Below are 16,823 nucleotides of genomic sequence, written 5' to 3'. Positions count from 1 at the left end.
ATTTATATCTTTTTGTGTATCACTGAAGCTACTGTAGCAAAACATTCCAGATAAACACACACTGCAAAAATTAAATACAAATTTCAAATGACGGCTTTTTTATTGATTTATTATTTGCCAAGCTCGCAGAAATTGCATTGAGGTACGTTCTGATGCTCAATGTGAGTGATCAAAATATTTTCCCTATCTAAATTGAAGCGATTCAAAATAGCTGACTCCAAATCTCCCTGTATGAGAAGAATCCGGGGGATTTGCAGAGGCGAGGGAACATTGCAGCAGCACAATAAAATGAGTAGAAAAGAAAAGCGCAGGATACACAATGGCTCCTTTGGCATTCAAAGAGCGAACTGGCGTCCTACTGTTTTGTTTTGACATAGCACACGAGCTCTTCTTGAATTGTTATTTTTAGACGGTACAGTATTTTCTGGACTGGACTTTTCCGTGGCAGTAAAGTGAAATAAACAGTGATTCTTCTTCTGGACTAGCAAGCGTCTCTTCTTTTGTCTTGCACTTTTAAAGCCAGAGAAGCAAGGTCAAAGAACCGCTGTCTGATTTAATTAAAACTGCAGCGGCAGCTCTCGATTCGGCCTTTCCGACGAGTCAAAAGCAAATAAGACGATTTGACGCAAAGATGGTCTTTCCAGCCTTTGCTTCTGAGGAACAATTTTTAATTTTTTTTTTTTTTTAATTAGCACTTCCAGGGTAAAACGCTGTAGCATAATTAACGTGTCACTTCAATCACCCTGTCATATTTGCCGATCATGATAGACGGGAGAAATATGGCTAGCGTTTATCTCCTTTTCTGTCCCCGACGTGACTGGCCGCCTCGCTTTTGGCCGCCACCAACTAAGTCACCTCTAACCCAAACCAGCACTCCTTGTACGCTTGATGAATATTTGATCAGATCACCATTCATTTTTAATAAGGTCACTGGATCCTAACATAGAACTGAGGATCCTGAAAATGGTGGACAAAGCGTTTCATCACCCGGCATGAGATGAGGGTCTCTATTTTAACAATCTTCAACCGCTTACCTGAAAACGATAGAAGGTACCATCATCCTTAAGGGAGAGGACATGGTCAGAGATGGGGAAGAAGTAGCCCTGCGCTGCAATGAGGCTTCCGATGTGCATCGCCTCAGCTAAAGACGAAATAATATTTTCAAAACAATAATAATAATCTTTTCTCGGCAAAACATACCTGGGTCTTCAATCGAAAGATTCTTCATCATCCACTGAACAATATCTGTACCTGTGTCAAATCACACACAAACAAACAGTATTACCGTATTAGCCTGATTATAAGACGAGTTTTTTTTTTTTTTTTTATTGACATAAAACCGATAAAAAGGGGGTCGTCTTACATTCGGGGTCTAGACAAAGGCTTTTTTCAAACTTGAGTCTTGAAATAGAGATGGTCGTCTTATAATCGGGGTCGTCTTATATTCGGGCCAATACGGTATGTTATTGAAACTCCTCTGACAACGTGTCAAGATAATGCCACAAAAAAGATATCGATTAGCATTTTATTTCAGGGTACTTAACGCTGGCTACATCACATCACGTCATTCTTCTACCACTCTTCCCCCAAAGGAGCTGCTGTTCTATTCTCCATCATTTATTAACCTCCACCCACGACAGCCGTAAATGCTAGTTTACTGATATCATCTGCTAATCCATACGTGCAAGGAGTCAGACAATACGAAATTATGTGGAATTAATGGTTTCTATCCAATGTTCTCAACCTTAAATCGAGGCCTAGACAATCTGCCAGGTTTTACAGATTTTTTTTTTCTCACTTCCACAGCAGCAGCTCCACTGAAGCAGTCAGGAGTTGATTGTCTTGCTTAAGGGCACCTTGACAGCAGGAGGACGGAATTACTCATTTTATTTCCGTGTTCACATTTTCTACGGTGAACATTTAATCATATGTTTTCCTCCAACTTTCGATTCAGGTAATTTATATATAACCAGAAAGGAAATGTTTGAAGGAACTTACCGGTGACGACACTGGGGATTTTGGTCATGAAACTTTTGACTGTCCTGATGGGAACACCTTCTGTCTCATCTTGGATAAGAGTAACAATGTCTTCAATCTGCAAAGTAGAAAGTTAACGAGTGTTTATTTAACCCAGGTTAACATAGCCTCGTAAAATAAGAGCCTGTTAATAAAAATAGTCATAAAGAAAGTACATTGCAAATATCTCCTAAACAGACCAACACAGATTTAAAAGCATGTAAATTATTAAAACAATACAAATTTATTATTTTATTAATGTTTTGTATTTTTTTATTTACTGTAAGCACTGTCAAATTGTTACATTTACATAAAGTTAGAAAAAAATAGAAATAAATAAATAAATAATAATAATAATAATAATAATTACATTAAATAAAAATACTACAAATAATAAAAAATAAACATAATAAAAATAATAAAAACAATAAAAATACAAATAATAAAACTAAATGATTCAGTCTGAACTAGTTTGCTCTCTAATTAAAGACAAAATTAAGTTAGCTATCGGTTAGTTTACTCAAACATGACACTTCCAAGAGTGGTACTAAGGCTGATTTCACGTCACACACAAAAAAATAAAATAAAACAGCAGTCTGACATGTTTCAAAATCAAAAATGGGGCCTAACTTATGTAAATCTCCAAAAGTGGTGACATTCATAGTCATTTACATCCAGCGCAGATGTTTACAGCCCGTGCGGAAAATCCAACTGACAAGCCTTCTGTTTGGGGAGACGGTACCATCAAGACCGCTGTCATCCCTGTTTGGAAAAAACACATCCTGGCTACCTGCCATTGGCTACTGAACATTCCAATCATCATCACCGTTCTAACAAGTCTGAATGTTGAGGCAGCTCTCCGAATGACTGCAGCTGCCATGTTACTATCCACTCCACAAAAATATGAATCACTTTAAATGTACAAGTTATTTTTATCGGGTTTAAAAATACTTCTGACGTAATTCTCAAATCCCTGGATCGTCATTGCTAGCATTTAAAAACTCACTTGGCGCTTTCTTGAACACATTAAGACAAAAAATGTCCTATTTCAAATCATTCAGAACAAGATTAAATGTTCCTTGCCCAAAACTTGCTGACGCAACATACCGTAAATTTCAGACTATAAGCCGCTACTTTTTTCCTCAACTTTTGAACCCTGGATTGTAGCTGATGCGGCTTATAGTCTGGTGCGTCTTATAGTCCAAAAATTACGATATTCACTTTGCACAGCTATTTCTAAAGCTTGTCTGCAGGAAATCAAAGACCTCAAGGTTCTAAAACAAAGACACTTAGTCCAACTGATTGTAAGCTCCTCCTACACAGTCGTGCGTCATTTGCCTCAGCTACTTTAGCTCCTACACACTCAAGTGCTAAGACATTGATTGCATGCTCCTCTGTAGCAAAAGTGCCAATTGCACCTTCATTAGAAAGTCAAGATGTAGCCAAGAAGTTCCAGAAAGTTTTTCCTTTATGTACTGTAAAATTACAAAAATTACGCAATCTCAAAGTGAACTTGAAATTCATATAGAGTGGGTGTAATGACTCATAGAGATGATGGAGAATGGTCTTTATGTATATGCGAAGGTCAGACACAAGGCCTGGCTGACAGTCACAATGGCGATGAGTCTTCCTGGTTTCACGCCAGCGCGCCTGGCAGCCAAGGGGATGTGACGCTTAATGGAAGTGTAATGACGACAGGATGGCTTCTGCACACTTGACTGCCAGTGCGCCTCTGCCTGACAAGCCAAGAAAGATGATCCCGGAAAAATAGATGAGACCAGTCACAACTTCCTAACCGCCAAATAACTTCATGCCTCTCTCGAAAAAAAAAAAAAATTGCCCCATGAAATGATGAACTACAGAATTGATGAGGCAACCAACACTTAGAATAAAACTTGTGTTTACCTTAAATAAAATTAGATTAATTTCCATAATAACCTCCTGGAATAAAATGTGTTATATTATACTAGTTGTGTATTATTAATGCAGCTTATTTTCCACAATGGCCTACCCCATCCATCATTCTATCTTTGCCAAACTTTTTTTTTTGACATTGAATGAATTCAAACTCGGTGGAAGACTTTTTGGCAGGCAACCTTACAGGGCAGCTTATTATTTGGTTTGTCAGGTGAAGGTTGCTGTCCAATCACTCGCCCACAGTCTCCATAATTCTCAATTTCCCAAGTAAATATATTTTTCAACCGGAAAGTATGAATTGGTATTAAAAATAGGTCAGAGATCTCATTTAAAGTTGCTGTCTGGCTCAGCGCGGGAATGTAAATCGAGGGCAAACATTCCCTGGGTAATAATCGATGGAGACAAGTTTTCAATCCTCCCGGCGGTGGCGAGGGGTTGACCTCTCAAAGACATCCATACCTGTCCAAAATGTAAGTAAACATCTCGATGGGAGGCTGATTATTTGCTCCCTGTCCCCGTTTGTCCCTTCTCCCTACAGCAAAGCGTGAATGATCATTTTCAATGCCCTTAATGAAAGCAACACCCCAGATGGATCGTTCCATCTTCATTTATGATAATTAGCCCTGGCTAATGTGACATCCAGGCTTCCTCAAGTTTCACTTTGAGGCGCGTAAACAGAACCATGGTCTAATCCGATCGGTTCGGTTCCACCTCCCATGAGGCGGAGGTCTGTATTCATCCCAGGTCGGGATTGTACCATCATTTCTGGAGGGGGGGGGGGTTGAAAATTTGCATTCAGACCACATATCATTGTGAAGCAAGGAATAGCTAGCTCAGCATTTTTCCAGCTTCATTCATATGACCAACCATACTGTTACCTAATGGTGCCTATTTGTACAACAGTGTGAAATAGTGAAACGCTTCAAGATGATCCCGTGGAGAAATACCTCATGGTATTTGCATCTTGTATACAAACTTTATAAATGGAAGCAGGACAGCAAAGAGCAAAGTAATCTTTCCGGGGGTGAAACAAATGAACTAATCCAATTATTGGCTTTCGTATTCAAGGTAGAACAACAGCAAGCTCGTATATCTACCTGGCATCCCGGAGCGTAATCGATTGCACCCATGGCCCCCTGGGACCTTCGGGTGATAGATGGAGAGGCCACACATTAGTTCTCCAGCACTTTTTACCAACGGGGCTCTAGGACAGGCCTATTCATTGAAAGCCCATCTCAAAACCTTTTCTCGAGAAGATAACCATGGTGGAGATCGGAGAGCTTCCGGGATTTTTAAGCCATTTGTGATGACCCTTGAGTAGCCAATAAAATAAGGGGGAGGAGCTAAAGGAAAGTGCATTGAATCAAACAGAATTATTCCGCTTTAAAATGTATTGTAGTGGCTCAATATTGGTCCATATATAAGGCGCACCTGATTATAAGGCGCACTGAGAAAATTGGAGGTTTCTAGGTGCGCCTTATAGTGCGGAAAATACGGTAAATGTAAAACGACAACAGTAAACTCTTGGATCATACCACCTTGAATCGAATCACAATCTGAATCAAATCAAACCAAATGATTCCACTTTACAATTAAACCATCCAGTCATTAGATCATCCTCCAAGACGTATTCTGATTTACACATCGGGAAGCTCCTTCAATTCCTCGCATATCAAACAAAAAGCACTTTTGACGAGTCGAGCGATGGCAGGAAATTCCCTAATGGACAAGAAGAGGTCCAATTCATGAATGTGGCTTGAGCAGTCAAGGAAAACGTTCACTTTGGAAAGTCATTTCTTTTCAGTGTGGCGTGGAGAGAGATAGCAAGAGCGCCATTAGTAGGCAAAGCGCTAAATTTTTATTCCCTCGAGGCTGCTGGATGGGAGATTAACGTACCTTTAGTTACTCCACCACTAAACATGCACACATTGTCCATTTATAAGGACTTTTTTTTTTTTTTGGGCAATGATAGATGATGTAGGGTCTGAAAAAATAGGAAGACAAAATGTCGCTCTAATATTACCAAGCAGAGAGATGGTCCGAGAATGCAATATTGAACACAGCTGAGTGAGAGATTTTCTTCCGGACATCAATTATTTATTCTTGCGTGCAAAAATGTGTGAAGAAAATGGATGGCACTAAAACATACATCATGTGGCTATAGAATGACGAATCACAAGAAACAAAAGTCTTGGAGAAGGATTGAGATCGGGCCTGATGTCGAGTGGAAGAAAAAGTAGTTCCAACAAATTGAGACAAGATCAATAGTGTCCTTGCTAATGACAAATGACATGACATTTCAAAAATATTTTCAGTTTCATGTGAGAATTATTTCCAAAGGATAAAAAATCTGCGTTATCGGTATTTCAGTATCGATCGGCACAACACTTTTGGCTGTGCTCCAGCTCACCAATAACTCCAATGAAGACAAATTGAGATTCATGGTTGTTTTAAAGATGGCCATGTCATTCTCTTTCGGACTTATTGCAGCTTTTCATTTTCTACTAGCTGAAGTGATAAAAAGACACCAGCAGTTATTTGTAGGGCAATCGTGAATGGGACTTGATGTTAGCAACTCTTATTAAACTCCTAAAGCTGAGTGGATTCAAGGGATTGAAGGACATTAATTTAAACTGACTGCTACAGGGCAGAATTGTCAGTACTATTTTTTTTTTTTTATCTCTCTTGGATGCTTTGCTAAAACCATCAACTGGGTTCATCATAAAACATTTTATTGAGGTTAAATTTGATTAGGAATGGGCGAGTTCCAATAACAGGTATCGGTGCGGATACCAGTACTCGATACTAGTATTGCTGCTCTATTATCAGAAACTTGAAATTAGAAGATTGCCAATAATTCCAAGCAATTTTAAGGAAAATTGTATTAGTAAACTATATAGATCTTTATTTAAAATTATCTGTCACTGTTTTTTAAGGGGGGAAAAAAAGTATCCAAGGTATTTGGTACTTCCTGCTAAATGAAAACCAAACCAAGACTATCACGGCGATGCAAAAACAGGATGATAACATTCCAGCTCATCGGTAACCTCGAAGACAGTTTAATTAGTAAGCAAATGTCACATGCAATTTGAAACACAGTCAAGCGTGATATATCACCAAGCTATACAAGTTACTGCTAAACCCGTGCAGGTTAATTGGATAGCTTTGACCCCTATAGACAAAGCTGCCGCTATATAGACAGACATGAGCGAGAGCCGGGGAAAGAGGCTGTTGGAAGAGATTAGCAACATAACATCAGCATGCACACAGGAGGCAATTAAAGCGTTCAAGTAATGGCCAGTCAAACCGTATGTGTTAAGTTAGGTGGAACTTCCGCCGTTACCATGGCAACCCTTGACTGCCAAATTGAAGATGTTGCACGGTGCCATTGCATTTTTGGTGAGTCGCACATCATAATAACTGTAAATTAAAATGAATAAATATGAAATACTTCAAATTAAGAATGACTTATCTCATTACATGCTTTTTAGTTGAGTTCTGCCCAACATGATTTTTTTTTTTGGTGCGTGTTTATGCGTGAAGCTAAATCTTTTAAGACCCACCAGCTTTGTGGCTGACAAAGTGTGACGGCAGAGGAAGAGTTTTTCCTATTTTTTTTTTTTTTAAAGTCCCTACCTGCCAACTACTTGAACTGAAGCCATGCTAGTCTAAAAATGTCTCCTCATCGGTTATTCGCAAGTCTATAAAATGTTTATTTTGAACAAAAAAAGCTATATTTACATTTCGAAAGGCTATAATAACCTTTTAATTTCGTTTCATATTTCTCAACCGACTGCTCTTTTACTGCTTCATAGTAGGTGCACAGGGTCGGTTTTGAACACCCACTCCAGTTACCAAATATGCTTGGAAGCCAATTAAAGCTGAAGTGGGATTTGTCTTGCAAATAAACCTCCAAGATGCATCACTTGGGATCGAGTGATTCATTTTAATAACGCTTTGCTTACGTCCAATAGAAAGCGTGAATTGAAGCGTGTGAGTAAAAATAACCGACATCCTCCTCGAATGAACACAAAACTTTAGCTGACTCACTTCAGCCAGCCAGGGCCGCATCTAGGCAGGAAGGACCTGGACCCGCCCACCACAAGAAAAAAAAAAAAGAAAGATCAATCAGCAGCCACTTTGGCTTGGGGCCAATTACCTGGATTGCCTGGACCATCTCGTCACAGTGAAGCACTCCAATATAGTTTATCCCCCCCCCCCCCCCCTCCCACCCCTTTCCCCCAACATTGTCAGCTTCTCAGCATGCTTGCACTCAGGCACCATTTTTTTTTTTTCTTCCATTTTTCACACACTAATTCAGAGAGTGACACCGAGTCATTTGTGAGCATGCAGCCTCAGACCTCCCAGCGGGAGCGAAAGCATTTCTTTCCACAGCTCTCTTTTTCCAAACCACACGACTTAATGTGTACATTTGCTATCACCAGTCAGGCTATTTATTTAATACATTTTCATAATTTCCCTGCACCCAGAATCCTTAATTTCCGTGCAGCTTTTTAAAAAGTGGCCCACTCTGCAACGTCTTGGATGCTCCATTAAAAATTCAAGCAATAGATAGATGATGAAAGAGTCTCAAGAGGGACAATTACGCCCAGAGACATAATGAGGACGGCCGTCCTTGTGCATATTAATGTGTGTTAGTTGTTTACACAAACATGAAAGTTTGCAGCATAAACAGTATTTTAAGATTCACTTTTTCAATTATTATACTAAAGCGCCGGCTGAAACTTTGACCAGAACCTGCTTAACTATTTCCTCACCTTTCAAACCATCAATTTGACTCAAAGTTGATGACTGCCAACATTTTTCAATCGAGCCTTAATGTTAATAACCCGCATAATTTTGTTACAGCTTTTCCCTGATAGATATTGATCCCTCACTTCCATAAAAACTTGTCCGTCAGTTGGCCAATATTCCTCCCTATGAAATATTAAAACTCTCAGAGCACACTTGCGGATTAAATGAGAGTTAAGTGCTCCAAACTTTGGAGCTCTTGTAGTTGCTTAAGATGTTAAAGTGGCTCCCTAATGCAAAACCAAAATGTGATCAGTGTTGGAATGTTGTAACAGGATTGATGACAAAGGAAAATACAAGCAATTATTTATAGCGCGGAAATGAATGGAACAAGCTTGAATATTGTTGTGCTCGGATCAATGAAGATGGAGCAACATCCATTGTTATGCTGATTGATTGCCTGAGGTCTTCATCTTAATGGCCCCAACGCTAGATTCGAGGAAATCTATTCTTATCTCGATTGCTTTTACCGGTTTTCTTTCATTTATTCCGAAAGGTGTATCCATGTCAATCAAACACATCTCTGAATATCCAAAAAAAACTCCATCTAATCGGAATCGATTACGATGGCAGATGAATATTAACTATGCTGAGAAATATCCCGTCCTCTCTGCTGTTGCTCGATCAATATTTTGTCGATTGTTATTCATGTCACATTGTGTCTCCGTGTGTGGTCCTTATAACACTTTTTTTTTTCTCCCCAGATCGATACCAGTACGAGGAGCAATTCTCAAGTATACCGATACTAAGTCATCGATACCAGTAGTAATTGCAACTTGATTCTAATGATACTGCAGGGACTATCATTTTATAGCAGGAATATTTTGCACCACTTTGATGCCAACATGGCATTCATTTTGACCTTTGACCTTGGGGGTTTAAAACATCTTAGCAAATCAAATCGGTGTGATATATTCATGATATCGTCGCTACAAAATAGCAGCAGGTGTGTTTATTTCTCACAAAATATGAAACTCATCCCTTTTCATTTTTAAGCCAATACAATGTTTGTTGTGTTCAAGCAAGCCCCTTTGTAATTTCGGCCAAATTTTTCACTCCATCCCACTCGAGGCCAGAAAACGTCTGTGTTATTGTTATCCGACAAAACATTATGCTAATCCATTTCAGACTCTGATTATCCGTGGGATTAATTAGGAATTAAACAGTTTGCACTCTGGACAAGGCCAGTGTGTTGACAACAAAGAATGACAGCATCACAAAACCCGGATGAACAACAAACCGTTGGCCTGTGATTATTATTGCTGGCTGTCCGTGTGAGTCACCATCTGCATCACAAAAGCAGTACATGCGTGTCCGTTCACAAACACAATGCACGTTACACCTCTGGACGAGAGATGCTAAGATAACCTTTCAATGTACGATTTATATATTTACAAAGCTTGACTTGGAATCGAAAATTTCCAAGTCCTACCATGCTCGCTGCAGCATTTCCCACCTGCGTTTGCAGTCCCCTCACCTTCATTCTGTATGAACGAGCAAGTGTTGACAGAGAATCAAGGCCAAGCGGCTTTTTCTTTGACACCTGCTGTCAATGTGTAGACCATAGAAATAAAAAAAAAAATAGCCTGAACGCATCAATAAAGCCAACTGGCTGTGCTGTGAGAGAGAGAGAGATGAGCAAACAAGGGAATGGAGCGCGTTGGGAAAGTGATTCACATCAGACTCGTTCAAGTGTGACTGCTTGTGCTGCTGTGCTTGGATGTTTGAATAAACTGACACATTCAAGATCAGAGCTTATTTATACTGAGTTTTTTTTAAAGGTCAACAATCAACTGTCGAGTAAATGTTAATACCGTTTTTTTATTATTTTTATTTTATTTTTATTTTTTTATACAGTTTATTTATTTTAATTACATTATTTATTGTTATTTTAGAAAGAAAAGATTTTGTGAAATCTGTGTTATTAATAGCACATTGTTTGTCCACCTTACTCCGAAGTGCATCATTTGATCTAAAAAAAAAAGTGCTTCAAAGTTTTAACAAGAGAAATTGAAGCTAAAATAAAATTATATAATAAATAATAAAAGGCTGCGACTTATAACCTCATGCGCTATTTATATCCCTAACTTGCTGATCTGTGATTATTTTAGCTAAGTTGTCAAACTCGGAAAGTTCGATATGAATAAGATTATTCGATTTACTTTAATGATCCAGCATGATGTGGCACATCCCAAAAACGTGATGTGGGTAATAATCTTTTCATCTGTAAATTTGCAATTGAAACCCTTCCAATTAACCTCTCCCCGCTGCCTTGATTCGATTAGCCCGCTGTTTTCTACCTGCTGTCGTGATGAGCGTAGCTGAGCTTAGTCATCACGACTCTCACGAGTAGCTTCAAAAATGTGCATTCAAAAATTGGTCAGGGAATAAATGCTCGTGGCTACTTCCAGAAATTCCACCCGAAAAGCAGAGGAGAGTTTCAGCAGCGGGTGATTCATGTTTTTGTTCACCACTAAATATCCTGCCAGTGTGAAATTGGCTAATAAATATCCCGGCGTGCTGCAGCGAGCGAGCCCGACTTGGTTTTTATGACTCCAACTCAAAGGATGAACCCTAAAGTCATAGCGAGGTAAAAAGTGTCCAGTCTTCCATGTCCATCCCAAAGTAAAGTCATTAAATAATTGATTATAAACACCTCACAGTATCATCCAGAAAATCCATGGGTGTTAAAATTGAATTATTTCCCTCGATTGATCAACACCATTACGTTAACGATAATGGCTAAAAGATTGACATGTGATCAGTGCTCCGTTTTATGTCGTTCAGAGTGAGAGGAGCAATTAATCATAAGCCAATCTTTGGCATTCAATTTGCAGTTTTCATTGGATTGTCAATACAATCATCATAAAGCGGGACATTTTTAGGACTCGTTCGGCATGTGGTCAAAGAAGATAACCAACTATTGTCAGTCTTGTCAGCCTCAAGACTCATTTTCCATTCTTCTCATTTACCGTATTTTCCACACTATAAGGCGCACCTAAAAACCTCCAATTTTCTCAAAAGCCGCCTTATAATCAGGTGCGCCTTATATATGGACCAATATTGAGCCACTACAGCAGGCATGTCCGCCTTATAGTGCGGAAAATACGGTAAAACAAATCCGAGTTTACTCCAGCAGTGATGGGAATTTGTGTCAGTGTGGCACAGTTAGACACACCCACACAGATTTTCATTTTAAGAAGAGAGGCAGGCAGGTGGACGCATTGGTGGGGGGGAGGAGGATAAAAATAGGACGAGGAGTATCGAGAGGAAGGCAAGCTTGAAGAAAGAAGCGGTCGAAGGAGATGAATGACTCCCCGTAGGCAAGAGCTCTCACTTCCCATTCGAACGATTCGCCGCTATCAACTCGTATGATCGGCCTCAGTTTAACCTTTCAACTTCAGAACTTCATCCTCAAAATGTCAGCAGCCAAGATGCTACGCTAGGTGAGCGTCAGGAGGGATCTTGCGTTAATTATGAGGAGCGCTTGTTAGTTTGCATCGCAAAGCTTTGTACGCGGTAAACCGGGAGAGCCATTTGCATATTCCTCACCGACTCCCATTCAGGCATGATTGATGACTCATCCGACGAGATAATGGGACGGCGGTCCGGCCCATGCATATTTCATAGCGGGGCAACCTTTCGCCGAAGAGCGCCAATGTTGGGAATCAGCGAGTTCGTTATCGTTTTTAAAGTGGAACTGCTGAAAGGATGCCGGGAAAATGTTAACACGTCGCTTTTTCTTGGCCCTCACAAACCGCACGTTTGTCGTTTTCGCTGCGCAAGTGCTTCGCTCTCGGCGTACATTAACGACCTTGCGTTAGTCAAGGCCCATGACACTTTTTTGTTTCCTTTGTGTTTACTTTTTCACCCGTGGCGCCCTCCTCGACTAAGCATTGTCGGTTAAGTCGTTTTTGTGTCATCCTGAGTGATTCTTCCGCTCAACAGAACCGACTTGCCGGAAGCAATAAACAATCATTAATGTCCCCTCACAATCCCGCGGTGTGATTTTACCTGAAGTAACCTTCACCATCTTCTCCTGCTTTTAATTTCGCTTTCTTTACTTTCATGCTACAATTCTGCCTTGCCTCATCTCCTCTGTCCGGCGCTTTGGTTTCCCTCCCCACTGCCGCGTCTCCAACCTGATTCAGCAGCGAGTCATTAATCAAAGCCGACAGCGCCTTACTGGTCCGTGTTACACCCCCACTTTCTCATAACTGGGAACTGATTTCACAGGCGTGATACTGTCAGATAACCTCCGGTCCAGCAACTTGAATCATCAACGACAACTCAAGTCAGAATGAAAAAAAATATATTTACCGTATTTTCCGCACTATAAGGATTATAAGGCGCACCTTCAATGAATGGCCCATTTTAAAACTTTGTCCATATATAAGGCGCACCTTCAATGAATGGCCCATTTTAAAACTTTGTCCTTATATAAGATATATACATTTGGGCCGGACTTTGGACACGCCTGCTGTAGTGGTTCAATATTGGTCCATATATAAGGCGCACCTGATTATAAGGCTTTTGAGAAAATTGGAGGTTTTAGGTGCGCCTTATAGTGCGGAAAATACGGTACTAAATAGTCAAGCTTCAGCTATTTACTGTAAAACATTTCAAATTTGCTACCCTGCTGGCTGCTTTGTTTTCTTTGTGTCAACATACCTCAATTGCAGGCTTCTTTCACTATAGCAGCAACACACTGGAACATGTGAATTATTCAACAATGCACTCAGTGAGTCTTTATTCTGATTGAAAAGTTTGACGCAGATTAGACATGCTTGAGGCCATTTTCCTTTTTATTTTCCAGAGGACACAATGATGAAAATATGATTCAAATAGCGTAAATGCCTTCTGCCCAGCACTTTTTTTCTAATCTCCTCCGCCTCGCAATGCTTTATGTTGCTGCACTATACATAAATAAGTAAACGCGTGCAATTGTTGCCTGCTGGGGGAGCAGTGAGACGTACGGTCGTTACATTAGCTGTGTTATTTTCTGGCTGGTGTGAGGGCCGCATGCAAACGTGGTGTGCGCCGCGGTTCATCTGGCGTGACGACGAGGGCTGACTGTCATGTTCTCGCGTTCATTGGCACGACAAACACACACGCACTGCGTTACTTTAGAGGGGTGGTAAGATTGCTTTTGGAATGGAGTCATTTGTTGCTCCCTCGTGAGCATCTACAACGCATACGATATGCTGACATGGAAAGTGGCAGCCTATTTGGGTTGCACCTTTTACAATGCAGGTGACCCCCCCCCCTGGAAAAAATTAAAACAATAGGCCAGGGGTGTCAAATTAATTTTAGTCAACCCAAATAAATGGATGAGCACCTCATGTTATATACAGTAAAAGCTACACACTGACAAATAACTCGTTTTCAAATCAGACAAGTAAAAACTGGTCAAATATTTTTTTAAAAAAGATATAAAAAGTGAAGACAATTTGCAATTCTGGTAATGACACACAAATTTGATGCACAATTTGTTTTCGCGGGCCACTTAAAATTATGCAAATTATTATTACGTATCTGGCCCCCGGGCCTTGAGTTTGACACCTGTGATCTACACTATTCATGCTCTTTTTTTTTTTTTCCACAAAAGTCTTACTATACTATACATATTTTCACTAAAACAAAAAAAGCCTTTTATTTTTATTTATTTTTTTACAAAATAGTTTATAATGAATGGTCCTTGTTTTATGGGAAAAAAAAGCCTTACTATTTGGCCTTTTTTATATTAAAAAAAAGTCATACTATATGGCCTTTTATTTATTTTTTTTACAAAAAATGGCTGTTTCTTTTTTTACTATATGGCTTTTTATTAATTTTTTTAAAAAAATGGCCGTTTTATTTTTTACTATATGGCTTTTTTTTGCATTTTACTTAAAAAAAAAGCCTTACCATATAGACTTTTCTTTTTCTAAGAAAGTTTTACTGTATAGTCTCCCAATATAGGTTTACTATTATTCTTTTTTAATCCATGGCCAACTAAGTCATTTTTGGTGACTGTTATCAAGAAGAAAAAGTTTCTCAGCGAAACAAGCAGAGCAAGCTAGCGGATCACAGCTGCTGGAACCTGATATTTCCCTCCCGAGCCCGATAAGAGCAGCGCCATGGATCTCCATCAGATAGCCAGGGAGCCGTACCCATGTTGACTCGCTCTATAATCCAACTTTATTGCAACAATATGTCAATAGAGCACTGATAGTCCCATGAAGATGAATTTTGAACACAAGAGCAAGCCAAGACAATTTGTCCTTACCATTTATCACCAGTGATTTTCACATCTGGAACATCTCCTCCATGATATATCTATAGTTATTGCAGTCTGGCAGTGAAATCTTAAATTCAATATGTTAGCAACTTTTTATTTTTTCTGTCTGACCAGCCCATGGCTTTGAACATCTTAAATCAGCATCTACCTTTCTGTAGACAATCATGTTGGGGGAGTCGTCATCAGGGTCCACGATGCTCAATGACCTCATGGAGAGCAGAGGTCGGGTCGGGGGTGTCTGGGCGTCTTCTTTCGGGTCTTCGACGTCTTCATCGGCCTCAGAGCTCAGCTGTTCCTCACTCTGCTGCTCTTCTTCTTCTTCTGTTTGTTGTTGAGGTTGGATTGGTGCTTCAGCCATGTCCTCACCTCCTGTCAGTCGTCCTCGCCCGGGTTAAGTTATCCTGTCTTCTTTCACAGCGTCACACTCGCAACCTTGGGCTTAATGTACCTCCATTACGGTTCAGCTGCTACAGAAAAAAAAAATGAATAACATACAAAAACATCTCCCTAGTTTCCAACCTACAATTTGAAGGCCAATCATCTAACCACTCATCCATCCTACCCAAGATAAACCTTAATTCTTTAAGTGTGAACACATTACTCAGAATTTTTATGGAGGTCCAACTGAATTAAAGAAAAGTCTTATTTAAATTTAAAGATTCCACGAAGCACTAAAATTAAACAGCAATCCCGTAACTAAAATATATATTAGTTATTAAAATGACAAGATGGCTGACAGAATACAAATCTGGAATCCAGAAGTGTCCCATAATTTTTTTTGTAGCAAACTCAACCTTATTTTCTTATTTACCTCTTCAATAAAACAAAATAACAAGCTTCTCTATTGGACATATTGATCCAGTCAGGTATCAGGAGATTCGACCCTCGCCATATTTTTATGTTTGCACACAATATATTCGAATCTTCCCATAAATTTGGGGAAGTGAATCATGAAATCACAATATTTGAACAAATAAGAAGCTCCGGGGTGGAAAAAGAAGTAAATTATTGATGTTTGTCTGAATTATTTCTACATCCACAAAATAAAACAGTCAGTTGGTAAAATATTACTTGCAGAAGGAATCTTGCCATATGTTGTATTAATATTATCGGAAGTACACACTGTACTGTTGTTTTATTTCCGTTTTGTTGAAAAATTCATGAACTGTGGGGTGTCTGCCAATTTAAAATTTAGAAGATCAGCTGTTTCTGTTTGTGCACACCTTTAGTAAAACATGCCCTGCAGTACGTCCCTTGGTTTCTCAACAGCATCAGTTGGTCTGGTCTCCGAGGACCACCTCATAACCACGCAGAGCCACTAGCAGTATCTTAAATTAGACTTTTTTGTTTTTCTCTTTTACACACACACCAAAATTTGGACTTTTTCCTCCAAGGGATGTTCTCGCTTTTCTTGCCATCTTGTAATATTAAATTTACATGCTCGATTGTTGCAATCTCACCCACAAAAAGCTTTTTCATTTTTTACGTTGGTGGTCTTATGGGATGAGATGTAACTTGTTCATACACGCATAACTTCTTTTATTCGGGTAACGAGCAAGTGTCACACCTTGGTGCGGAACATTTGACCGAGCATCCTTGGTGACACTAAACATCTGGTCCACACAAAACAGGTATGTGTTAATATTAGCATGATGACTAAAAATAGAATCACATCATCACCTTCTTACCTCACTGGTGTCTTCTCTTCTTTCCGATCTCCTCTTCCGTCTCGTGCAGCTCCTAAAATAAACGCACAGACCCTCCGAACGCACGCGTGCACTGAGGCAGAGTAAGGGAG

The 16,823-nt window shown here is 39.6% G+C and overlaps 1 protein-coding gene across 1 annotated transcript in view; it reads right to left on the bottom strand.

The window, feature by feature from the left end:
• LOC125990272 (regulator of G-protein signaling 6) overlaps positions 1-16,823 on the bottom strand; it is a 91,155-nt gene extending 74,332 nt beyond the window's left edge. Inside the window, exons 1-5 of the mRNA XM_068649121.1 lie at positions 16,714-16,823; positions 15,174-15,492; positions 1,999-2,095; positions 1,201-1,251; positions 1,035-1,141 (exon numbers count right to left, since the gene is read on the bottom strand). Coding sequence (XP_068505222.1) covers positions 1,035-1,141; positions 1,201-1,251; positions 1,999-2,095; positions 15,174-15,383 — 465 coding nt within the window. The 5' untranslated portion in view covers positions 15,384-15,492; positions 16,714-16,823. The remainder of the gene's footprint in view (positions 1-1,034; positions 1,142-1,200; positions 1,252-1,998; positions 2,096-15,173; positions 15,493-16,713) is intronic.

This window comes from Syngnathus scovelli, chromosome 20 (genome assembly GCF_024217435.2).
Source record: "Syngnathus scovelli strain Florida chromosome 20, RoL_Ssco_1.2, whole genome shotgun sequence".
Lineage (NCBI taxonomy): Eukaryota > Metazoa > Chordata > Actinopteri > Syngnathiformes > Syngnathidae > Syngnathus > Syngnathus scovelli.
This window is presented reverse-complemented; position numbering and strand designations above follow the sequence as displayed.